This window comes from Toxotes jaculatrix, chromosome 17 (genome assembly GCF_017976425.1).
Source record: "Toxotes jaculatrix isolate fToxJac2 chromosome 17, fToxJac2.pri, whole genome shotgun sequence".
In the NCBI taxonomy this organism is placed as follows: domain Eukaryota; kingdom Metazoa; phylum Chordata; class Actinopteri; family Toxotidae; genus Toxotes; species Toxotes jaculatrix.
The window spans coordinates 15147740-15174166 of NC_054410.1; the positions used below are offsets into that span (position 1 = coordinate 15147740).

The 26427-nt window shown below is 42.4% G+C and overlaps 1 protein-coding gene across 3 annotated transcripts; it reads left to right on the forward strand.

Moving 5' to 3' along the window:
• Positions 1 to 57: 57 nt before the first annotated feature.
• On the forward strand, positions 58 to 26180 carry LOC121197386 (uncharacterized protein KIAA1522 homolog). Of its 3 annotated transcripts, none has more exons than XM_041060976.1 (8): positions 58 to 204; positions 8422 to 8740; positions 19798 to 19944; positions 20101 to 20144; positions 20239 to 20374; positions 20562 to 20669; positions 20855 to 24682; positions 25187 to 26180. In XM_041060976.1, exons 2-8 carry the CDS (start codon positions 8446 to 8448, stop codon positions 25249 to 25251), a joined length of 4623 nt encoding a protein of 1540 aa, XP_040916910.1. In that variant the 5' UTR covers positions 58 to 204; positions 8422 to 8445; the 3' UTR covers positions 25252 to 26180. The 3 variants fall into 3 exon arrangements, with proteins under 3 accessions (XP_040916910.1, XP_040916911.1, XP_040916912.1); XM_041060977.1 differs by lacking the exon at positions 58 to 204 and adding an exon at positions 1279 to 1389; XM_041060978.1 differs by lacking the exon at positions 58 to 204 and adding an exon at positions 7083 to 7103.
• Positions 26181 to 26427: the final 247 nt, after the last annotated feature.

Genomic DNA, 26427 nt, shown 5'->3' on the forward strand with positions numbered 1-26427 from the left:
CCAAACGAACTCTTCAGCTCCGGCGAGTACAAACAAATCCAGACAGCAGTTGTTTCCTGAAGTCCTTTTCGCGGAAATGCTTCACCTGAAGTTTTCCATCGGACGGTGAAAGTTTGGAGCTGGAGAGGAAAGGACGCAGCAGGGGAGACGCTTCAAATGGAGAGAGGGTGAACCAGCCCATCTGGATCAGTAAAGTTTCACAAGGTATGATTAAGTATTTGTAACTGTTATTATTTTGTGTAAAAACTTTAACAAATAAATGCAGTTATTAGTACCCATTATGGATTTTGTCAGCTCCTCCCTATAAAGCCTCTTAAACGACGCTTTGGCATTTTAAATAGTGGAAAATATGGTTTAGTGTTCTTGCAATATATCAAAATTATATCGCACTGACACCAGGATCTACAAAGTCAACTTTAAAGATGTGCAGAGCATACACGTTTAAGTGAAACTCTAGCATTATGTCGTCTGACTAGTCTCTGACTACAGTTGTTCTCAGAAAAAAAATGTTCTAAAAATACAGAAAATAGTCCCCACATGTCAAAACGGGTGCTCTAAAGTGTAATCAAATAAAGTGTGGTGAAAATGGTTGGCAGCAGGCTGAGTATAGGCATGCATGAAAAACTAGGTGTGGGCCATTTGCTTAGCTTGGCCTTGAGGGATCCTAAGCAGAGGTAATTTAAGACCTGTAGTGCTTCTCTCTCAGCTATGGAGCCTATGACAATGAAGACTATTGTGTTATCTCCCGTCACTGACCCAGCAGCAAATGACTGTTTGACAGCATGGTGCTCTGACACTTGGTTTAATCTATACCGCTCAATGACAGTCCGTGTGCAGTTCTTAATAGGCCCTCTGCTTGTTGATTAACCTGAGGCAGATAACACGACCACCTCAGGACTTCTTGGGGGTGTCCCCTCAGCCCCCCCTCCTCTGTGTTTGTCTGCTGCCTCTCCTGGACTTTGGACTAGAAGTGAGCTCCAAATCCAAACTTTTCTGAAAACTCTGCAGCTATCATTGGTCGATAACAGTTTGTTTTTTTTTCTCAGCTTCATAGCTTTACGTTTACCTCTTGTACCCTCTGGTAGGTGAGGCTGAGACAGTGCCATTTGTTTAGAAAGGGTGTGTCGCATACTGGTGCTCCTTCCTTAGCCAGCCTGCCGTGCCAGGGCTTGTACCCATGGAGATTACAGGTGTGTTAAGTAAGCACGAGAGATAGAGCAGAGCCTGGTAGACACCTGAGATTCAGAGGGAGATCAAGGCAGACACCAATGAAAGAGACCGGATGATAACACAGAAGTATAGGGAGACATGAGGGATAGGACAGGATAAGGAATTCACTGGAAAGAAAGACTGATAGTGCATTCTGTATTCGGGACATGGTGCAGACAGGTGAGTTCAACTTTGTGCAGCAGAGCTTGTTTACCGTGTTCACTCGTGACCCGTCCATGATGAAGTGCCAGCTCAGTGGAGGAAAGGGGAAAGCTGTCAGAAAGGGCAACAGGTGGAACAATTGGTATTGTAATGGATAAAGACATATGACTGTGTGTGAACTCTGAGTGAGAGATGTGTGTGTGTGTTTCATGCAGGCCTGCAGTGAGAGGGGAAAACTCCAGGCTGATGAGTGGGACACAGTGTGTTGTTAATCAAAGGGATTAGCTGATGAGTAACTCATCAGTGGGTCCTTATCAACACGTCTGGAAAACTGAATCAGTAGCTGTTAGGGGCAGTAGGGCATGAAAAAGAAAAAGCTTGCCCATGTGTGTTTCTTTTCCTCTAAGAGTTCACATAAGTTGTGCTCTAAACTGAGGGACTTTTTATTCCCACACTGCAATTTTCTGTCCACTCAGACGACTGTCGGACCAAACGAGCTTCAGACTGACAACAATCCGAAACAGCTGCAGAGTCTTTGTTCTGACTGGGGCAGAGCAGAGACACTGAAGTGCCAGGATGTATTTTTAAACCCCTAGTGTCCAGCTGCGTTTGCCTTCACTGTGGCTGCACAACAGTTTCTTTTTTACCCCTGTCTGACCCGTCAGTTCAAGGGTCTTAAGCTCCACAGAGGCTGCAGTCCAAACTTACACCCCTGGCAACCCCTGGAAGTAAAGCAAACAATACACTTTACAGTGGTCTGCCACTTTCTCTGCTGTCTGCCATCTATGAATACTGACCCAGAATATTAAGATTTCCACTTTTTTAATCCTATTTGTGGAAATAAACAAACAAAAAAAAACAATGGAAACTTAAATTTACGTGGATTCAAACACTAACACTGTAGGATCTCTTCTGGTCTAAGATACTGACCAAAAATTTGTTTGTACAATTATGTCACATACTAGCAAGGTGCACTTATTAGGCATTGTTGACAACAACAGTGTGTCAGCCACTCAGAATATTAGTGCTGAAACTGCATCAGTGCATTAATTGATTAGTTGCTCGACAGAAAATGAATCGGCAACCATTTTGAGTTGCAAGTCTTTGTTTTGAGGTTTTGCTAATTTTATTTTCCAGTGTAGTAACAAATTGATCAAAATGTGTTTCTACAGTCAGGAAAATTGCATTTTTCTAATATTATTGACAATATATTTAAATGTGTGTCAAATGTGTGTGCAAACGAATGTTTTTTCATTCTTTGATGCATATTTTTGTATTGCATATTGCAAAATGTGCTCTTGTTTCCATGGAGTTACAATATTTGTAACTTCCCTCTGAAAAGCATGCTCAGTGAACAATAATCTCAGCCAGTGCACACAACCCCATATTATAATGTTATCTCAAAATGACTCTCATGCGCCAGCCATTATCCTTTTTTTCTTTCATGGCTCGGTCTCCTAGGCCACTGTATGAAGGATGTGTGGCAGGGGTTGGTTGCAGCGAGGGAGGGGAAGGGAGAACAAGAGGAGGGGATGATGGGTGAAGGACGAGGAGAAGGAGGAGGTGTGTCGGGGGGTGAAAGCAGATTTGGAGAGAGAGAAGAGAGTTCTTCAGTCGGTAATTATCAATCTCTCAGGAATGTAGCTGCTGCTCTTACCAGACAAGCTGCTGCATGGCTACAGCGGCCTCGCAGCACGCCAACTTGCGTTACCCCGTCCACAGATCTCTGCACGGTACCACCTCTCAACATACACCACACAGACTGAGCGTCAGCGAGCTCAGTTACATATCATTTTGGCTTATTTGTGCCATTATTGTCTTACAGCCTTGATGTGTTTATTTTTATCACTGTCATTACTTACATGGTCTTTTTCTGAAACTTTATCCTTTCTGCACCAAACAAAGGGACCACATAATGTCTGCAAGGGATCGTCTCTCAGGCCAAGTCCTTCACCACTGTGTGTATTTATGCTGATATGTTGGTTTGAAAACCAAATTGTAGGAAACTTGTGGCCATCCTGGACTCCCGCTCTTGAAACAGAATTTTCATGAGCTACTTGGTGCCATTATTTATGTTTCTCTTAATCCTCACTGTCACTGTGTAAATCACTGTGACAGACGAGACCACTTCCTTTAAGAGTGGAAATCCTTCATTGATGCCTCATGAGTCCCACAGGGCTCTCCCAAAGAGAAGAATCTCATTCCACTGACTGACCCTGGTTTCACACCTCGTCAAGTTGTGGAACTTCGTATTCCCAGTTTATCTCAAAGTAGCCTCATCATCCATCACAGTGCAACTCTTGCACATTGAGTGTTTGCACATGAGTGTGCAGAGTTCTAGCCCAGACAAGGTTGCTTAAGTTTGCTCTTGAGTAGCAGTGCTCTCCTTTGTTTGATAATGCCCAGAGAAGACAGCCAACGCCCTGACTGAAGCCTACAGGTGCCTCACAGTAACACCAGTTTCCACGCTGCTGAACACTTGCCATTTAGTTACAGTGTCGTTTTAAGTGTAGTTTGAAAAGTGTTATTGTCTGTGAAGCCTGTTCTGGTGACCTCAGCAGGAAGACTGGAACAGATCCAGAACATCCCTTTCCCCCCCAAAAATGGAGATTATTAACCTTGCTAATCTGTTATTTCCTTCTTGTGGAGACTAACCACATTCAGCTCGGCCTTAACCTTGGCTCAGTGACAGCCAAGTCATACCATGTGAAATCCTGCAGCTCAGTGGTAGATATGGCTGGCCTTCTGGTTAAACTGAGCCAGTTCTAATTCAAACAAAGGTGGCTGCCTGCATCACCGCCACTCCCTGTTGGCTTTGCCTTATCCCCCCGTGAGGCAGTGGAGTCTGCTCCGTCAGTCTGCCTGTATGACTCACTGCCGTCAAAGCTTCAGTTCCTGGAGGACCCCTAACCCCCACCCCCAGTGTTCGCCACTTCCTGCGAAATTCTCATTGTTCATATTTGCCAGAGTCGATAAGGGTAGTATTAGACTATTAGACTAAAATGAGTATTATGTGAGTTCACTGTAAGTTCTGTCACAGATGGAGGGCCGCTAAACCCTCCAGTTTGAATAGTGTTTAGAGTCAGTCTAGTAAATAGTGATAGTGAATTTTCCTGTGCTGTAAATCCCACCTTAAAGGCATTCTGTTTAAAACAAATACTGAGAATTACTTGCAGTTCTGCTTTGATGAAGATCTGTTTAGGGTGTGTACGTTCGAGTCACTTGGGTTTAAAGCGGTTTTACGACAACAACTGGCTTTCCCTCTTTCTTTTACACACCACTTTGTCAAAGAAAGGTACAGTAGAGCCCAGTGTAAGATAGAGATCTGTGCTAAATTATCCTGGATTTAGGACCTGGCTATGTGTAGTAACCTTTTCTACTTGTGCTTTGCTTTAGGCAAGACAGGTGTCAGCGCTTTGCTTTGCTTTAACTCCGTAGACCCGCCTGCGTAAAAGTGGAGAGGAGACCCAGATTTTCTCTGGAATTTGTGTCCTGAAGCTCCACGACGTACACAGTAGCTCTCGGAGGTACATAATCAATAAATGTCGTTCCCAGAATCTCGCAGTCTATTTCATGACAGTGTGTAAACCATTATCAGCCCCAGTTTATTTTATGCTGATGTGTACACACTGCTGTCAATGTCAGATAATCAGTCACTGCTGCAGGTATTGACACACTGCGCTGAGGTTTGCTGTGTTAGAGCAGTACCTCCTGTCCACTGTGGTGGCCTGACGTCTTTTGTAAAGGATAAGTAAACAGCATGTTGGAATACATGGCTGCTCTGGCAGGACTGGGGATGGGCTTTAAAACCACAGCGGGTTTAGTGTGTGTGTGTGTGTGTGAGAGAGAGAGAGCATACAGCTTTTTTGTATGTACATCAGCTTAGGGCACATGACTTGATCATGATCTTTATGATAACATGATAAACCCTGATGTGGTGTGGCGTAGGCGATGCTTGTGGAGGTTTTTAGTCTGATTTTTGTATCTGTTGTTATTCACAAAAGATCAGATTAGAAATTCCTCTTTCCTGTCTGTGGTTTGTGTATCAGCTTTTATGAACTGAGAGGTGTGGTTAGGGGTTAGGTAATGGCTGGGGCAATGGAGCAGCTTTGTAATTAAGATGTCAGTGCACTAGCTTTGAAAAGAGATTGTGAGTGTAAAGCTTATTTACAAGAGAGAAGATTATGACAGGAAATAAACCTAAAAGCTATGACGTTTTCTTTAGACAAATTGTTTAAAAACAAAAAAAATATACGTATGGAGTGGTGTGGTTTTCTCCACGGCATGTGTCACCTCATTAAATTTGTTTGAAAAACAGAAAAATGCAGGTTGTTTTGTGTAACCATGACAACGGTGGCATGAGTCAACTCCTTGTGATCGGACTACACAGACAGCAGTCCACTGGGTGGTCCTCTGCCGCGTCCCTAAGTTCTTAGCCTTACTCTGGTCCCGCTGTGATGGAAATAATACGAGGAACTGTTGCACTCCCAGCAGCCTGTGGGCTATAAACGAATGAACCAGCCCCGCTTTCCCCCAGAGAGAAGCGTCTGATTATTGGCGACTGTAGCCAATACAGATGCACGGATCTTAGTCATCTTAGTCATGGCCAAATGACTGTAATTTGGAGCTGGAGAAACACAGGGCTTAGTGCAGGGAGGGGCATGGCACTTTTCTCGAGAGGTGATGGATGCTCTGTCTTGTTATTGGCCTTTCACTACAACTCACACCTTGTAGTACGTCTATACCATACACGCTCTGCCGCTTCAGATGTGCTACAGTGAATAACAGCTTCAGCTTGGCTACATTAAGATAACAAAACCACCCAAAAAACGCCCCCATGTGTATAAAGTTTAAAAGCATTGAAGTACTTCAAGTATTCAGCTTAAGCCTCTCATATGGGGCTGCATACTTCTGACATGAGTTTGGATGCAAACTTCTCTTTCTGGACAGACCAGAACCAGATTTACTTCCAGTTTTAGCCATGCTAGCAGCGTTCCTCTAACAATGACACTGTTGTGTCAAATATTCACGGTGCCCAGAAAATAAATCCTGATAACTTGTTCTGACTTCTCCTCTGGGAATCAAGTCTAACCGTTCTGCCATTAAGTGGATTTTTTTAATGGCTGTAATATTCAGTTTGTGTTTTAGCGCTGAGGTCATAGGTGTTGTTGTTGTTGCTGGACTGCGTATAATATTATATATGATAAAATGTAGTCCAGTACAGCTCCACCATTAACTATAACTTCAGTAATGAACTTATAATGGATTTTACACAATACAGTGTCAGCAAAAACTGGGCGGGTACAGGTAAATCTAATAGATCCTGACATTATCAAGATTTAACTGATCAAAGTTTAATTTACGCTCTATAATAGGTAAAACATCTGGTTTTATAAAGTCCACATCTGTTTGAAAAAGTTTCCACATGATACATCCAAACCATAGTCCTTTAACTTCTCATCACAACTCCCCCCTCTGTGTTACACAGAGCTTTGATGGTGAGAAGCAGCCTGGAAAAGTCACATTTGTAATCCTCAGAGAACATGACATAGGTTTGTGTGGTTTAGTTTCATGTCTTGTCACAGGACAGGAAAGTATTCCCAGAGACTGTATTGCTCACACATTGCTTGTGCTAAAATTTGTCTGCACTTCTTTTTTTTTTCATGCATGACCTTGTAGCGGCGTCGCAGCCCAAAACTTTTCATGAATTTTCTGGACGGCAGCTCATCCAGGTATTCATAATTCTCTCCAATTCTCTCTCTCCTGTGCATTTACAAACTCTGACTCCTGTCACTTCAACAGCTTGTTCCTGCTTTTTAGCCCAGTGATTTGTACATGAGTATCTAATAAAGTACACGGCTAGATGAAGCCCAATACAAGCTATAGATTCCCAGGAGCAGAAAAGCTGAAAAATCTGCCTTGAAGTAAAGGAGTTTAGCAAGGTGAAAGGTGGAGGAAGGAGGCTGAGAGAAGACGATGAGCTCCTTAAAATGAAAATGAAAAAAGGGAAGAAAAAGGATAAAGGAAGACAATGAAACATGACACAGAAACTGTAATGATATATGTGTGTGGAGACCGTTTGTTAAAAACGCCTCGATGCACATTGGTGACTGTTTATTATTCTGTTCTTTAGCTCTTCCTAGTGTGCTGTTGTGCCTGTGTGTAAAAGTGCATGAGCCTACGGGTGCGGCTTTGTGAATTATGACTCCATGTTATGGAATGAAGGGAGCGGTGCCAGTTCTTTCTTTGCAGAACTGTGAAGTTTGGTTTAGAGACAGGAGGGGGGTCTGTGTAGGCTGAGCGTGTGGACTGAATGAGCAGTGCCCACGGAGACGCACCAATACAAATACAAACAGATATATGTACATACATAGCATTTGGGGTGGTCTGACGCTGTATTTATTTGTAGAACAACTGGATTTATCAGCTTTTAATGATTCATACTTGCAGTTTTATACACTTTACGTTGCTGAGACTTGAAACCTGTTTGTCATAGTTCATCCATCATCCTGATTCTTGTGGCTTTTGTGGTGCTTTCAAGGAGGAACCGAATAGCTACTACATCAGCTGCGGAACAGCATGAGAATAATGAACTTTGTTGATGGGAAATCAAAGCTGGAAGGCAGACAGTAATCAGATACAGACATTGTTGTAAGAGCTCTGAATTTGGCTGCTTTTTGACTTAAAAAGGTTTCTTTGCAGCAGCCAGCTCTCAAATATCGGATGTTATGATTTCCATGAACGTAACAGCAAGGTTGGTTTTCATGATTGCTCCCCGCTTGTAGTTGCATAACAAAAATAAAGTGGACAGTTTGTCTACTTTTTTTTAAACTGAGTTCACTGTGATGAATTACTTAAAGCGAGTCTACAGTCTCTGTATGTTGATTTTAATAAAATCATTGGGACCAAGAAAAGGTTAGAAATCAATGAAAAATCTGCCGGGGGTTCTTTAATTCTCCTTCAGCACCAGCACATGTGGATGGTGATGACTGAAATTTCTGACTTATCCGCTGTTCTCTTTCCCTTCTCTGATATTTTTTTTTTTCCCAGGACATAGCTCCAGTGTGAGGTGGTATGTCGAACCGTGACTCCCTGGGTTTTGGGGACCTGCTTCCCCAGGATGTGGTTCAGATATTTGCCCAGGAGAAGCACGGCAAAAGGGGACGCAAGAAGCGCAGTCGCTCCCTTGGTCGGGCTCTGGGCTGGCTGAAGGGCAAGAAGAGGAAGGACCTTGGCGCTAATGGGCAAAATCTGGGTCTAGGCCCCGCACTTGACTTGGCCTTGGATGTGCACCCTGCTGGGCATCAGGGTGGAAACAAGGGAGGGCAGAAGTCAGGAAGGCAGGTGCATCCACACGGAAACAGTCATGGTAAGAACACACAGGATGCTGTAGTGCTGCAGTTTCATCCCATCTTTTATAAGTGAGTTTGCATTTTGTCAGGTGCTCTGTGGTGTAGTTGACAGTAGTTCTAACCATGACCCTAAAACCAGGTCTTAATTCTCAAACAGCCCTTTAAAGTTGTGAGGACTGAGCAAAACGTCCTCACTCTGTAAGGTCTATGTTCAAATTAGTCCCCTCAAAGATATATCTGCAAGTACACACACACTCACACACACAAATATATTATGTATTTTGAATAATCATCTATTTCAGTCAACACCCTTTCAGTTGATTAATGTTTTGTTCTGACATGAAAGAAACCCATGGGCGTCTGGAAGTTTGAAATCAAAACTTGTAAATCAAACAACATATTTGTCAATAGGATGAAGTGTATTACTGCCAAGGGAAGCCATTTATTGCACTGTGGTCCTGTGGGTAATGTATTATAGCTTAACAATAATTTCTTTCTAAGTACGTTAAATAGAGAGAGCAGTTTAATAACATGACATCCAAGTTGAGCAGGGATAAGGTTCTGGGAACTAGTTGAATATCCTGCTCCTTGCCTCCCAGGCATGTGTGTTTGTTCACTGGCAAGATGTTTGAACAGACTGACTTCCTACTCGCCCTCTGACCTTCGGCTCGCTTTGTTTGCTGTGAAAAAATCTCTGTCTGTCCTGTTCTGCGATACCGCCAGTTGCTTACCTGGTCGTCAGGTTATACAGAGGGTGGCTGTCCTCCAGACAGGACATTCATGAAGTGGATGGTGTATTTCATCTTAACTTACACAAACAACGCCTGTACAGTTAACAGCTTAAGTAAAACCTCATTCACACACAAAGTGAACGCGTAAAAACGTATTCTCACACTCCCACGAAAATTGCAGCAACACTCCCAGAGCTGTGCTCGACCAGATCTTGTTGGAGCTTGCATACGTGCACTCGTATGTCAGCATGCTGCACTGTAGCGGCATTGTCCTCTTTTTGTGAACAATTTTTTTTTTCTTGGTGTAAATTGTAAGTATTAACTTCAGTTTTATACCCACACTAATCACACCTCGATGCAGTCAGACCTGAAACACAAAAAACATCATACAAACAAGGAAAACCTTGTTTTACTGAGTTGGGTTATGCAATAAACACAAAAGTACCAGCAGTATTTGGTTGGGTCTGTTTTGTGTATGGTTGTCTGGCAGTGCTTGTGCACTCTTGGCGAATGGCTTTACAGACAGAGGAGGCTCCGCCTGCTTCTTCTGCTGCGTCTTCTCATTGTGGAAGCCCAGAGCTTGTAGTTCTTCAGGAAGAGTGTCAGGGGGATTTCCATGGGACTTAAATTTGGACAGACAAACTATACCCACAACAGAAGAAGAATATGTATAAACACGCTTTCAGTCACAACTGTGGCTTTGGAAGATGATGAATGCATAGACAAATACGTCAGTGTGCGTATACTAGTCAGCATTACACAATATTTGCTGCTTATGGTTGACTACAGCAGCAGTGTGAAGCAAAGGGTTTTGTAAGAGAAGGTAAACTGTGAAGAGAGATAAGGTATTTCTCCTTTGCCAAGGTCGGCTTAGAGGCCACCTCCCACATTGAGCAGAGGCCCTGGTGAACTTCTTGTTTTTTTTTTTGTTTTTTTTTTTTTGTTTTTTTACCAAAAACACACATCAACCTTTAAATGCTGTTGTTATGGCTGTCAGAATGAATATTCTTGTAAAGGGTATATCAATTGCATTAAGGTAACAAGCCTTAAGGTTACAGAAATATATCACTACCAAGCTGGAAGCGTCAACTGTTAACTGTGATTTATGTAGCATTTAGTAACATATGCTGCTGTGGAGCCCTCAGCTATAAATGTGTTGTGTATGGTGTGCAGAATGTTGGTTCTGGCAACAGCCATAACAAACTAAACGCCAGACGCTTCCTCTGATTAGAGAAGGAGCTGGATGCATTTTGGGATTTGCAATTCCCAAAATGCATCCAGAGGAGGTTTATTACAGGACCAGGACATGGCGCAATGTAACACACTTGGCCATAAAATTGAATACCTCTAAGCTGAGCCCCTGATGATGATCTGTATTGATGCCAGAGGGGCCTCCTGCCCACTAAATGCCTGGTATGGCAGGCACAGTGCCAGTTAATTAAAAGCAATGCCAGGACCGTTACAGTGAGGGAGGAACAAGGGGTTCTGTTTTTCCTGACCTCTCTACTCACACCATTCCTCATCGCAGTGAGACAGTGGTACCCACAGAGGATCTCGTGGAGTGAGTATATATGAGAGACTGTTATATTGGGCTGTTTCAAGTTCTATCTTTAAGACACACACACACACACACACACACACACACACACACACACAGGAAGTTGAAGATCAGTGTGAGCTTCAGTGCAAGTCCATCAAAATTAAAACTCATCGCACTTCTTCCTTTTCTCCATGTTTTAGTCACCAAATGTTTTCAGGTCTTTTATAAAGATAGGTAGATAGATAAACTTTCTTTATCCCTTAAAGGATAATGGTTGAAAGATTATTTGGAGGATGCGGGCATCGATCCCGCTACTTCTCGCATGCTAAGCGAGCGCTCTACCATTTGAGCTAATCCCCCATGTGAAGTAGAGATACAGATACAGAGATACAGGGAAAAAAGAAAAGCACACAATATTCCAACTGACTTTTCAAAAAGGTTTGTTACAAAAATCAATATCTGATCTTAAATCATCCATGGGTAAAAATATTTTTTGTAGAAAGAAGCACAGGATGCGGAAATTGCTGACCTAAGCACTTCTCGCAAATCATATTTTTCCTAAAAAAAAAAAAAAAAAGTTCCCTCATAGAACATGTATGTTCTTCTATATGCTGGAGAAGAGTTGACAGACTTAAATGTGTCTGTGTCACCAAGCATGGAAAATACCACCCGGCCCTCCAGTGTTTGCATGCATTCATGTGATATTGTCTTCATTTGGATGATAAACAAGATCTAGGAACCTTCTATTTACACAGTGGAGGATTGAATCTCCAAGTGTGTTTGCGTTTCACTTTCATTTAAGGATGACAATGCAGGTTCATCTGGATTCTCTGTCACCCTGCACAGGGCTGTCTTACCCCTTGCTCTTGCGTGAATCTATTTTTGTAAACAAGGCCCATGGAGTTTGACCAGAGAGGGAACTGCATAGTAGCAGGTTTTGGAGTGATAAACTCTGGCCTCTTGAACTTTTCAGCTTGATGAACCCATTAACTCTGCATTGTGTTCTTTGATAACCTGACCAATGTTTCAACCTGAGCCAGAGGGCAGAGGGTATCTGTCTTTACATTTTAATTCACTTCAGTTTGTCTGATTCCTTGCATTGTTAATGCTGGTCTTTGCGCACCTGTCTGACTGTGATTTATGTCGCTGCTGTGCTGTCAGTTCACTCGATCCCGTGTAAAACTAGATGACATGCTGCTGTTATGCAACTCTGGCCTTTCAGATCCTGTCTAACCTTCGTAGTGGGCTTAAATAATAATTCCCTTGTTCATTTAAAATGAAAATATGGAGGAAGGAAAGACTGATTAGGTCATACTGTCCTACTCTGGTACACTCGCAAGGTCACCTGTTCACTCTAAACACTCCCTGAGAGATTCCTCACATTCCTGAGCTTTATAAAGATATTTCTCTGAGGAAGCAAGAAATAGGGAGCCCTTTGTGTGAGTGTATGTGTGTGTGTGTATGTTTGATTTGCATGCCAGGTTCACATCACATGATGTGTGTATTTATTTAACTTCTTTTGTTGAAAACTCAGTCATAGACACTGCTTAAGTGGAACAGGATTGTTAAGCCTGAGTGTATTTATCTGTTGCTTTATTTTATTTTCTGTCAGTTTATCATGTAATGTAAAGGCCTATCAGTTCAAAAGCGCTATGTGGAACATTTGAACTCTGATAAACCGTTGCCACATGTAGCTGTATAAAAGATTTGGAGCTTTAACGGGTTCATCATGAGGTTAGCTTTTGTGTGCACTCAACTAGATTGTGTTTAAGTCACAAAGGTGAGATAGCATTATAGCATAAATCAGGAAGGCGGCGTGTTTTCAGTAAGTGGAGCTCACATTTTCAGCTTTGGGATGTAACATGTTAGAAGAAGTAAAAGACAAATGGAAAAATAACATGAAACACATGGTTCATATAGGAAAGTGAAAGAAAAACAATCAAAACGTCACCATGGAGGCAACAAGGCACGACTTACAGCATCCTTATTAGAGGCCAAAGACTACATCAACCTTCATCCAATTAAGAGAAAAATTGCATTCCTGTTAAAAGTAGGCTTTAATATTGCTTCGGCACAATAGTTGTGTGTGTTTGTGGGACGTAGGATGCCTTATTGTGTTGTGATGATGACACAGTAACAATGAAGGGCAGGAGAACAGGTTTGAGAAAACCGACATATGATAGAGTTTCACTTTCTTCCTCTCATGGCGGGAACTGATCAACAGCCTTTTTACAGACTGTCACCTCAGGGAGATATGTCCCTCTGAAAGATGTTGTCGTTATTTACCCTTTATGTGAAGTTCACTTGATCATTATTGCTCGTGCTTTTATAAATTTAAACACCTTTTTGAAGCAAGGAAGTGGTCGATTTCCATGTTACCTTTAAGGATAAGGGCACGGACCTTTGTTGCTTTGAGTATAAAATATGTTAAAGTTGAGGTCAGACACACACTCTGTCCACGCGTTATATATAGCATGTGGGTAAGAGTCATGCTGATGCTGACGTCGTGGGAATTTCTGTAGTTAAGGGCTTGACTACCTGTATAGTAAACACTTGCACAAATTCTTATTTATAATCACAGGGTTTTATCAGCATTTACTAGGATTTATTTCAATAGGTGAAGAGTCACCACACCCAAATGGCAGAGAAGATCATATTTAGGTCACTCAAACGGTAAGAGAAGTTTACTAAGTGCCAGTTTGCCCTCTAGTCCCACCTGAATATTGTGCTCATGTTTCATTTCATCAGGTTCCTTTTATTCTTTGCAATCCTTTAATGTTTGGTGTCCATGTTGCCAAACCTAACAGGACAGCCGAAAGCAGCAGTATTTCTTTTTTTTTTTTTTTTTTTAATTTATGAAATGATACATGGTTTCATTGTGGAGATATGCAGATACCTTGCTGTGGCTTTGCACCAACTGCACATGCTATTGTCACGAAAGGAAAATGTTTGCCAACACACTGTGGCAAGTCTACAGAGAGACTGATAAAAATGTGCCTGGAAAGTTTTATGAGTCACCACCAGTCATGACTTTTGCAGTTAAATTAGACAGCTTGGTGCTGGAGCAATGGTGCTTACTGTAAAGAGACGAAATTCATGATGCAGCTACTAAAGATGACTTTGTTGGTTTTATTTGATTAGCACTGCAGAGTTTAGTAAAGGTTCCTTTCTGGGAACACACTGTCCTTTCGAGACTTGTTCTAGGACGGGAGCTGTGATAAGCCTGGGCTCTGCTTGTATATAATGGAGTTGCCCAGTGTACTTGAGCACAACCTGGTGTTTTAGTGTCCAGATGTGTTAGAATGGTGATCCACCATTTAATTCATTCTGCGGCACAGAATAAATGGTAAACACTGTTAGGCTATACTGATGCACAGTGGTGCTTTCAGCTAAATATATTAGAATTATCATGCTAACATGCACACAGCAGCAATGTTTTGACCTGGTTTGAAAACTCTGACCTGCTGGTGGCACTAGAGTAATAAATCTTGAGATCATTAAAGTCAGTATGATCCATCCTCTGGGGATCATAAATGTCTGTACAAGGTTACATGACAATTCATTTTAGTTGTTGTTGAGATGTTTCAGTCTGGATCAAAGTGGTGGACTGAAAATGATTTTGGAGTTTTTGGAGTTTTTCTTTTCTTTTTTTTTCATCTGTCCACATTAGCCAGAAACAAATGAGTCAGATTTTCTTTCTCTTTAATTTCGACTCACAATGCTTTACTAAGAGTTTCACCTTTGGCAAACCTGCTCTATTATTAGTGTTGCTTACTTGCACCAGTTTTATCATCTGTAATCACATTTTGTAGGAGCCTGTAGCAACGTTTTGCTTACATTAAACATGCACTAGCAGGCCTGAATATTTTACATTCTCCTGCACAGTTTTTAATGGGATTTGATTTCTTACTTATGGTCGACAGAGACCTCATCACTGTGAAACTGACACTGAGTTTGAGAACAGAAGTTTGACCATTAAACTGACCGATAAAGGCTGTGTGGAGGTTCAGGATGTAAAGTGATGCTGTGATACTAACTATGGTGCAGGTGTGCATCTGTGCACATTGAGGGTCTGTTTTTGGAGGTATCTGATGCTGACTTTCGGACACACAGATTGTATTGTCTGAGAGTGAATTAGAGTGTATCCCTGCGTGCCAGATAATGCAGGTATATCTGTTACCTGGATTGTTGTCCTTGTCATACCACACCTCTTCCCTCTTTTCTGTTGGCTGTGATGTTTATATTTAATTCATTGAAAACCGTGAATAGTCAGTGGAGCGCACGGCTTTGACCAGGATGCTTTTGTCCAGTGTGTCCAGACTGTACACACTTGCTTTTAGAGAAACGGTGAGCCTTCAGTCCTTTCCCAGTCTCACCACAGTGCGTTCAGTTCGGTTTGTGCTGATTAGAGAGGCTTAAGCACCTGGCAGACAGCACCCTCAGAGCTGGAGAGAATGTCTCTGCATGGCTGTCTGCCTGGCGGTGCAGCAAAACAGAGAGGGGCAAGTTAGGGCAGGGATGAGAGGTGTGTGTGTGTGTGTGTGGAGTGGGGGGGGATATTTGCATCTGTTTGATTCCCATGAAGCAGTTCTAGGAAGAGTCACATCACATGAATGTCAGCTTGTCTGTGTTGATGTTGTTGGTGTGTGGTGTTCTGCCTAAAGCAGTGATCAGCTCATCTTCCTCTCTCCTGTTCCCCGTTCCTTCCTACTGTCATGCACATTTAGCAGAGTAATGCCACCAGATATTGTATTCCTGGAGAATAGCTGCCCAGCCCTTTTTTTAAACCGTCTGTGCTCTTTGTCAGTTTATCTTTCAGGTTCAGAAGGAGGCATTTTGGCATCAAGCAGAGCCTTAGCTACAGCTCAGCTCAGACAGTGAGGTCACATCCTCAGTAGTTTTTTTTTGGGGGGGGGGGTTCGGGCATATTAGCCACCTGGAAGGAGGTTTAAATTCTTCAAACACACATGGGTATTATTATACAGACTGATACCAGTATTTCTAGACTGAAACAAGTTCAATTTTTGCTCTGTTATCCCAAATAAGATTTTACTTCCCCACCAGAATTTTAGTCCACACAGCTTTATGTAAATAAAATTTACATAAATTATAATTGAACAGTGGACTAAATAAATACAAAATGAAATATCCAAACAGAACATTTTAGAGACGTGAACTCATGACTTGAGTATTACTAAACGTTATCAGGTGTGAAATGGAAAATGACACTGCTGTTGGTCAGAGCTGAAGTGTTTCGGTTGTGCAATTAGTTGCAGCTTGCTAAATGTTAAATAAGAAATACAAAGCCAGTTTTTATTCTCTTATTTAGATAAATGATTGTTAGATAAATGATTCCCAGAAAATAATTTGAGGTCAAGTCATTTGAGGGGTGTTAGGACATTTTCTCATGGCCTGATTTAGCCCCTGGGCAGGTGGTTTGAGACCCCTGATCTACAGTCTCCAGTCTCCACAACCACTCTAACTAATAAGTCCATTGACAGTGCTATTTACCATTTGCAGTTTGGTTGAAAAAGCTTAAATTACTGCTCTCATATATACTCATATCTTACATATCTCCAATATGCTCATCTAAAATCATTAGTCAATCAGTATCAATATCTACAAGTTAATAGGTATTGGCATGGTTTCATATCATAAACACCCTTCCCTGCTGTCTGTTTCACTGGTTATAATTTGTTTACTGCAGTTGGTGATGCAACACATTTCCTCAGCCCTTCTGTCTCTGTTTACTGTCAGAGAATCCATATTTTACCTAAACAAACTTGCCAACAGATGTTTGCTCAGTTAAAATGTTCTACTTTAAATCCACCATTATTTACATGTCTTAAACTTGAATCATAATCCCCCCCACCTTTTTTTTTTTTTTAAATATTGTTTTTCCTCTCTGGAGGCTGAAATCTGCAACTTGAGTGAACTGGTCATGCAGTATCGCATCCATTAGATTTAATGTGTTTATCCAAATCCGAGATGTAAACATCAGTTTGGGCTCCATACATAATCACTACCAGCCCGCTAATACCGCCAGCTTCCGCACAATCCAGCAGTGACAGATGGTGTCTTTGATATGTCAAGATTAATATGGACACAATTATAATGTGATCATGGAACCAGTGACGATATGAGCCCCTCATTAGCCTGCCGTCATGGCCCGCCCATCACTCTAGGCCTCTTTAGTCAAGTGTGTGCTGTCATGGTAACTAGATAAATGTTGTCCTGGGCAGACATTACCACACACGTATGTCAACTTTCTGTTTACATCTTTAGGCTGAAGTATCCCCTTTAGCAGTGAGTTCTATCAAAATGATCTGTTTCTTCTTGTTACTATATACTGGTAACACATGCGATTCATTTCTTTTCTTTTCTTTGTGAACTGCTTTTGTCTGACTCACTTGGTAGGATCATGACCATGAGAATGTTTTCCATTTGTTCAGATGTCACACATTCCATGTCATGTCTGCTCAGCACACCAGGAAGTGAGCAAACTGCTCAACTGCAGATTAGTTTGAGGTGTCCTATGTGGAAATTTTAAAAAAAAAGAAAAGAAGTTGAAGAATTTGTCTCAACTACAGAAATTTGTCTCAAAAATATTTTTTTTTAAATAAAGTTTGATACTTCTCCAGATCAGAAAATTCATGTCTTGGTAGAAGGTCTTGATTAGCTGAGGAATTTTGTCTGTCATCTTCTGTGTTCTTGCTGCTTGGAGACAATTCTAATGTAGTGCTGCTGGAAACAATAGGGAACATTTTTCACATGTGTGACCATGTGCAGGCCCCTTTTTAAAAATGTTTTTAATCTTGTTTTGGGAATAGATTATTTCAAATCACTTACTCCCCCTTGTGGCAAAACAGTAAAGTTATATGTCTCTTAATGAGGTCTGAGGAAGTATATAAATCACCTTGTGTTGCAAGAGCTCTATATTTAAAATTGTGTGGAATCTAACAAAGCAGTGTAGTGTTATTTAGTAACGATGGCTAAAGCTGTGAGGCAGCCGCCCGTGACCAGCTCATACCTAAAATCCCTGACAACAGCTTTCGCTTTGCTTTTAATGTTTACATGTGTTGTGATCTCGGTTTTATCTGTGTCTTAACTGACCAATCCGGGGTGAGCGTCTCTGCAGATGGGGAGCAACAGTGGGGATGCTGGGTATCTTGTTGAGCAGTGGATGGGGAGGGGTAGATACAGAGCGAAAGAGAGAGAGGGATGGCAGGAATTAGGCTGGTGAGGATTAGTGTCTGAGCTCTGATTGTCTATTGGCTGTAGAGACCTTCTCTGCTCTGCATAGACCAGAACTGACAATAACAACTTCATCAAAAAACAAGCAAGATTATCATCCTGTCTCGATCTATCCAGGATGTTTTTTGAACTGACAGACTGTGGACTACACCTTTAGATCTAATTTTTGGTCTTTATTCTTTAACACCACTTAGTTTTGGTGTACTTTTATATGATATCAGAGAGATCATGGTGGTGCTTCTGACTAATAACTCCAGTACTAGTATTTATTGCTTTCCAACAGTCTTCAAGAGGAAAGGTAAGTGAAAGCTGTACATGCCGCTTCTTTGTTATTTTGAGACAATGGAGCTGATTGATTTTTGACTCAAATCAAAATGCTCATGCTCTGATTGTTGACATTTCTCTTTTACTATTGAAGTATTGCCAGGTCAGGGTGGATGGGCTGCCTCACCTTAGGCAGACAATAAAGTTATAAAAGTGTGGTCATTCACTGTAATCTGTGTATAATATTTACTCTGCTTATATATGATGTGCTGTGAGTCACAGTCCCACTTTAGCTATTTCAAATAGCCAGGAAAACAAGTGACTTGAGTTTTACTTATTTAGAGATAATTGATTATTGGGATTCTTTAACACCAGAACATCCATAATGCTGTTACAAAAGAGACAGTGATAACAATTAGAAACGATCGCTGGGCACGTGGCTGTCAAGGCTAATTCCAGCATGGTCTTACAGCTACCGTCTGGACAGCAGAGTACAGTAGGTGGCTAAATGTAGAGCAGCTGTCACCATTACATAAAAGTGTCTTAGCAGGTTGTTAGCTCCATGATCCCAGACTGTGCCCTGGACAAGTGAGGGCACCGTATATATTACAGAATTGCATGACATACCAGGTGTCAGCAAATGTGAAGATACTGAAACATTATCATTGATTTTATGTCTTTTCTTAGTTGAAATTATATATATATATATATATATGAATGACAATAATCTGTACAGCAACCAAGCAACTCAACTTTAATATGTATGACAGAAAGTCATTGGAGGAGGTTTTTCGGGTTTTTGGAGGAGTTCATACAACTTAATGAAATTTGCCTCTCAAAGCAAATTGTCTTTTTTTTGGATGGTGCCCACTGTTCATTACATGGTATTTCAGGTGTTTTATAATTAGATAATGAAAGATTGAACTAATGTGCTACTCTTGCAACAAGATGTGATAGCAATTTAATCAGTAGTATGTCTAATTGTAATAATGGTGCTTAGGCTAGAGAAAAAAAGCATAATACCAAGCATATGTTACTGACAGTAGATTTTTGATTTGATAATCCCTGCTTAAAAGGCATTGTCAGAGTCACTTGAGTTTAATCTTGCATGAGTGGAACCAGAGTGCAGACTTTTTAATTCGCACTCACACTCTCAAACATATTTACTGTTATAGTGCTTAGATTATCTTGTTCTGCCAATATGAACCCCTTATCTGCTGTTACAGTAACACAGAACTTGGAGTTGATCCACACTGATCCCCTCTCCCCATCTCTTTACTTCAAGCTGTCCCAAAGCGAGATAATGATAACATGACCTCAGCACCCCTGCTGCTCCAGGAGAATGTGTTCAATGAGGCCAGCAGCAGACCCAAGTACTTGGAGGACCTGCACACCGAGGCCCTGGAGGGATTGAAAATGATGCAGCAGGAAGGTATTTTTGCATCGTTACATCTCAGCACTAAATTAGAGGTGTCTCTTACCAACATGTTGATAACACTCTGCATATTGCTCAAGAGGGTGTGACACACTGTTAAGAATTTTAAATGTCATTGTAAATCTGCAGAGTTACATGTTCCTCTCCTTGCAGAAACCAACAATGGAGTCGAGTACCAGGATAATGAAAGCACAATTGTAAGTGACACATCACACTCAGAATTGCTGTTTTCTTATGTTTACTTCAAATTCAGATTTATGGTACAAGTGATTTTTTTTCTCCTTTTGTCAGTCGATGATGACGGCCCAAACAGATGGGGAAGGCGGAGGGTTTATGACAGACAGCACCATTCCTGACACATCCTCTGTCGTCTCTGTACAATCATCAGTGTCCACTAGATCATCCCGCTCTGGACTCACCAGGCAAGGTAACTTCACCATAATTCAGAAATCCTCTCCATCATTATACAACTTCTCATGATACACACACAAAAATACATAAAATGACCTTTAATTTAACCTATAATGGGACACTAAATTCAGTTTAAATTCAACTTTTTTTAAAGATCAAAGAATCAAGTTTTTCTCTTTTCTCTCACGTCTTTGTCGGCCCAGGATCAACATTCAGGCCCTTGAACTCTGGGAAAAAGTCAGAAAAGGCAAAGAGGAGAAGACACAGGAAGACTGTTGTGGGTATCCCACAGCATGTTCAGAGAGAGCTGGGTAGGCAGCAAGATTTTTAAAATGTATTATTTACACAAGACATCTGTCTGTGAATGACTCTTTAAATTGTATGTGCTATGTTTACAAACATCATGGAATTAATGTTTCTGTCTTGCATTAGAAAATGAATGGTATCTTTGCATGTCCATTTCCTTGCGCTAATTAGTCATCCTGTATCCCGTCAGGGTTGGACAGAGTGGGCTGGACATTGACTCAGAAGTTAGATGAGGAACAGCTTTATAATGGTGAAAGTGACGTCAGCCCCACCACTGATGGGCCACATCAGGCAGCAGAGGCACAAAAGGGAGCCGCTGCTGGCCATTATAAGAGCATCGTTCAGCCCCTCAACAAAGACCAAGTTGAGCAGCTCAATGCCACCCATGCTGGTCATAGGGATGACTTGGCCCTGTTGCACTGCCTGGGTCCTGACTTGTCAGGTGGACAGAGGCCCCGGTCCTTAGCCGTTCCCTGGATGACAACTGCCAACAGCCTCCAGCAGGAGCCGCCCAGCCCTGTCATGTCCATGTCACCTCAGGCTGCTTACATGTCCAAAATCATTCCCAATGCTGTGTTGCCTCCGTCCATCGAAGTGGTTGAAATCAGCCGTGGACGGAGTCGCAGCAGCCTGCGCACTGTCAGCAAAAGCAGCCTGCTGCTCTCCAGCCCAGCCCCATCTCGTGCTTCCTCTAGAGCCTCTTCATCCAGAACCACTTCCTCCAGAGCCTCCAACTTCACCTCCGCTTCCCGCCAGAACCCCCCCAATCTGTCCGATAGCTCCTGTTGGAGCAACTCTGAGTCCTCAGAGACCTTAGTGTCTGACTCCTCTACCATTTCCAGCAGCAGCACCCCCAGGCAGAAGAGGTCACAGGATGGAGATGTTTCTGCTAAAGAGGACAGAGTCAGTGTCCACTCCTCTGTTAGCAAGGCTTCCAAATGCACCTCCAATGGCAAGGTCATTGGGAAGGTAGATGCGGTTAAGAAAGAGGGGCAGTTTGTGCGTAGCCTCTCTGTCATGAAGCCCAAGAAGGCTCCTCCTCCTCCAAGCCGCTCCTATTCCCTCCACAATAAGATGAAACGACGATCACGTGATTTGGAGTTTAGGGTCATTTCAGGGGAATCTTCTCTCCACAGAATGCCAGCCACAAGTGAGGAAAATGAAAAAAACAAATCAGGATCTTCTCTTATGGCCTCCAAAATCATGGATAGCCCTGGCTACAATGCTGACACCAGTTCTCTGGAGGACTCTACGGGCTCTGTGTCATTCAGTCCGATTAAATCTCAGGCACTAAAAGCAGGGGATGCTGCAAAGGTTGAGGAAAAGGGTTTCAGAAATGCCTCAGAAGAAAAGCAGGAACAACTTCAGGAGAATAAGCTAAGCAAAATAATCTCTCCATCCAGTGGCTACTCCAGTCAAGATGCCACATCCCCACAGCTTTCTAAACAGTCTCACAGCTCATCTCCCAGACATAAGAGAGGCATCTTAGCAAAGCTTCAAAGGTTATTTCCTGGGCCCACTTCTGCTGGTTCAGCTCAATCTCCTCTCATACAGCCAGAGGCTCCTCAAAACACTAAATCTACTGAGGATCCTAAACCTGACTCAGCTGACACTGTGAGCGTCAGCGCCTCTGTAAGGACCTTGAGAGAACTCTTCAATATCCCTCCGCCACCTAAAGTCCACGCACCTCCACCCCCTCCTCCAGAGGTCTGGGCTCACAACAAGCGTACTTTTGAGTTGCTGCTGGGACCCCCGGCACCTGACAATGTTTATGCCATTATAAAGAAGAACCCAAAGGACAGGAGACAACAGAGGCAGTCCCTTTCTGCATCTACAGAGGGCTCTGTGAAGAGCATGGTGGTAGAAAGAAAGCACAATAATTCAGCTATTACAGTGGAGTCCATGAATGGATCCCTATGTGTGCTGGAGAGAAAGAAAGGTCAAGAAAGTGTGATTTTGAATGCAGAGGTTCATAAAGAGAATAATGAAAGACTGGTGCAAAATGTAGATTTGAAAGGAAATAGCAAAGTGACAGAAAAAGATGAGAAAGTAAAAGTAAGTGACATACTAAATGGGATGTTAGTGAAGGCTGTGGAGAAACGTGAAGAAAGGCTGGCAGCGATGAGAGAAGAAGACGCCAAGAAGACATCAACACAAGCCACAGATGTAAATCAGTGGCTCACATCAGTACAACCTGTTGTATCCCCCGAGTCATCCTGGCCCCCACCACCTCCACCGATGGCACAAGTGCGTGTTGGTGGGTCTGATGAGATAGATTTTCCCCTACCACCTCCCCCATTGTTTGGTGAGGGAGGGTTAGTCATGCCTGTTCAGGCGCCACCAGCGAAGTCCATTCCTGGTGGTGACTCCTCTTGGACATCTACATCTGTTGTATCAGTGGTGACAACTGAATCCATTACGGTGACCACAGAGGCTGAACCACAGAAATCCAGTTCATCCCAGGGTATTGTGCCCTCACCACTGAGTATCCCTCCTCCCCCGCCCTACACAGCCCCCCCTCCACCAAAAGCAGCTTCCCCTCCTACGATTAAAAAGGTCTCTCTGCCACCAAAAGACGTCTTTCCACCACCACCCAAAGAGTTCTCATCTCCATCACCTCAAGAGGTTCCTCCTTTGAGGCCCAAAGAGTCCTCTACTCCTGTGGTTCAAGAAGTCCCCCCTACACTTGATAAAGATGTCTCCCTCCCTCAGGTTATCAAGGCCTCCCCTCTGCCTCTTAAAGAGAACCCCTCTCCGTCTACTGAAGAGGTTACGCTTTCGTTTTCTCAGGAAGATGCCTCTCAGCCTTCTGTAGAAGCAACACTTGTTAGCAAGCTCAGTCCACCACAAAGTATTCCACCTCCACCACCCCTATCACAATCCCAGTTGTCAGAGCAGGATATTGAACTTCCACAAGAGAACATCCCATGCGAATCTGAAACTAATCCAGTTTCATCAAACAACATTCTTACTCCCCCTCAGAGTATTCCGCCTCCACCTCCCACAGAGCCTCTGCTCCCACCTGAGGTTGTACCCGCAAACACTGATGGTGCAGGAGCTCATGAGGCCCCAACTTTGCCACCATCTGACATCTCAGTCCCACTAGCTCCTGAAAGCTCTCCTTCACCAGAAAAGGCTCAGGAACCTGCTCCTGCTCCTTCTGCACCTGTAAACATCCCTTTACTTCCACCTTTACCAGTGCAGGGTCTTACCAGCATTAAGCACCAGCCTAGTTCTGCAAGCACAGAAAACCAAAGCCAAGAACCGACCCCTGCTTCTGTTGTACAAGAGGAACCCACTCCCATTGTCACCCCCTCCCTCCTGCAGATGGTCAAGCTGCGGTCTGTCAACAGCAGTCCTGAGCCCCCTACAACTCAAGAGCCACCACAGGCTGAGGTGACGATGAGGAAACAGCAGTCCAGCGATCAAGTCCCAACCTCATCTGCGAGTGGCGAAGCTCCTCAAAAGCCCATCAGAAAGTCACTGATAATGACCTCTCCCACATCCACTTCTTCACCTGTCACAGTTATTTCACAACCAGCTCTGCCCAAGTCCCAGTCTCTTATGGCTCCATCTACATCTTCATCCACAATCCCCTCCCCTTCAAAAAAGTCTCCTCCTGCCATGACTGCCTCTCCTTCCATGAACCTGCAGGAGGCCATCCGCCTGAGGACAGCAGCCAGATCAAAAGAGAGCCCTGCATCTCGCCTCAGCCTGCACTCACCTACATCACCAACAGACCTCCATAAGTCCCCCTCTAGCACAGCAAGCTTTATCTTCTCCAAGAGCAACAGGAAGGTGGTGATTGAGACTGCACCGGAGGCCAAGGCGAGTGTGCAGAATAACCTGGAGATTTCCTCTGTAACAAAGGTGGTGAGTGAAGCAGATTCAGTGAAGAAGGGAGGCAAGGTGCCACCACCTGTAGCAAAGAAACCCAAATCAAAGTCCAAAGAGAATGAGACCAGTGTAGGGACGGAGCAAACTGCTGGACAGGAAGCATGGCAAGAGAGTATCCACGGTAAGACAGCTTATCTGCTGTAATGTGTCAGACTTTGGCTGTGATGGCGTAATGATTCTTCTATTTGAAACAAAAGTATGTACAAGAGGCTACAGCCATGCTAGCAGCTCTGTGAAGTTGTACCTTGGCACCATGATGCTTTGAGCTGAATTCTAAAATCACCATGCTGACATGCTCACGCTGACATGGCTAACATGCTGATATTTAGGATGCATTCACACCATAACATTTAGGCGGTAATTATACACAAACTGAGTAACAAAAAAATTCATGTCAGCCTCCAAATTGCATTTCTCAGTCTCAGATATCGCGCGACAGTATCTCACACTTGGTGAAAAGAGTTACAAAGTTTGAACTGACCATTGGCAAAGTGGCTGCAAAACCATCATTGTTTTCAGTTGCATCTAAGCCAGCCGACATTGGCATCCTTAGAGCCGTGGCACTAGCTTGGCTAGCTCCTCTGCACTGAATTAAACTAATTCTGCATTTATTCTTCAACCTCAGATGCTACAGAGAAAACAAATGGGACAGCTGGTACTGTTGAAGCAGGAGAGACACCTTCAACATGATTGTGAAGACTGAAGGAGACTGGGAAGAAAATACCAATAACACTGAATTCACTGCAAGTCGGTCTTTGTGTGTGAAAGACGAGAAACTGAAACAGATGAGTTGCTTATTTCAAAAAATGCATTTTGAAACATTCAGGATTTTGTAGAAAATCCTTTGAATGTGATGTTAATGGTGTGGGTCTTAAAGTACGCATTTTGCATTTGACTAAATAGTTTTTCTTTTGCCAGAGGTTTTACTGTTGCAGGAGATGGGTTTGCATCGCCCTCTAGTGTCAAACAATGATTGTACCACTTTTGTCCTGCTGAATCAGAGCTTGTAGTCAGTACTCTTAACAATGGGACTTTTGGGTGCTCATCTGTAAATATAGCAACATTTTGTACATTTAACATATCCAGTAATGATGGATCTGTGCTATAGAGTTCTGTTCTATATTTCTGTATTTCCACACCAATTATATTTGTTAAAAAATATTAATTATCTTAAGTTATTTTTCCTGATATATTCTGTTCATGTTCAGAGGAGGGTCTCTGCAGACAGTGTCTTCTTTGCAATGTTGTGTTACAGCCAAATATAATGATATGAATCGAGTTCGTTTATATAAGTCTTAATCATATCCAAATTTATGTTTTTCACAAAAAAATCCCACATCATTTTTTATGATTCAAAGCTATCTAAGTGCATGACCGCTGATATCACAAAAACAAGGACCAGATGTGGCAAGTAATACTGGAATCATTATTTTGGAGCACATTTTCTGCTGCTTTTAGTTACTGATAATGAAGGCTTTGCCTTTCTTACAGGTATTATGTCTCAAACAGTGGATATTTCTGTTTTGAATTATGAATATATTTCAAGTTGCTTTCAGACATCATAATGTTTTAAATGATCATTTATAATGGAAAAAATAAAGATTTATGGACAAATGAAACCATTGCAATGACTGATGAGGATCACTTTCTCTGCTGAAATGATTGCTGTCCATGCATTTTCTTGTTTTAGACTTCTATTAATTTTCCAGTTAAAACCTACAAGTATCTAGTTTTAGACTCTACATTTTCCATGTTTTTGACATTCATAATTTTAGAAAAGAAATGGTGTCTTAGTCTGATGTATATTGTTAAGACAAAAGACAGTCTGTCAATTGCTTTTTCATGTTTATTTCTATTGAAATGGAA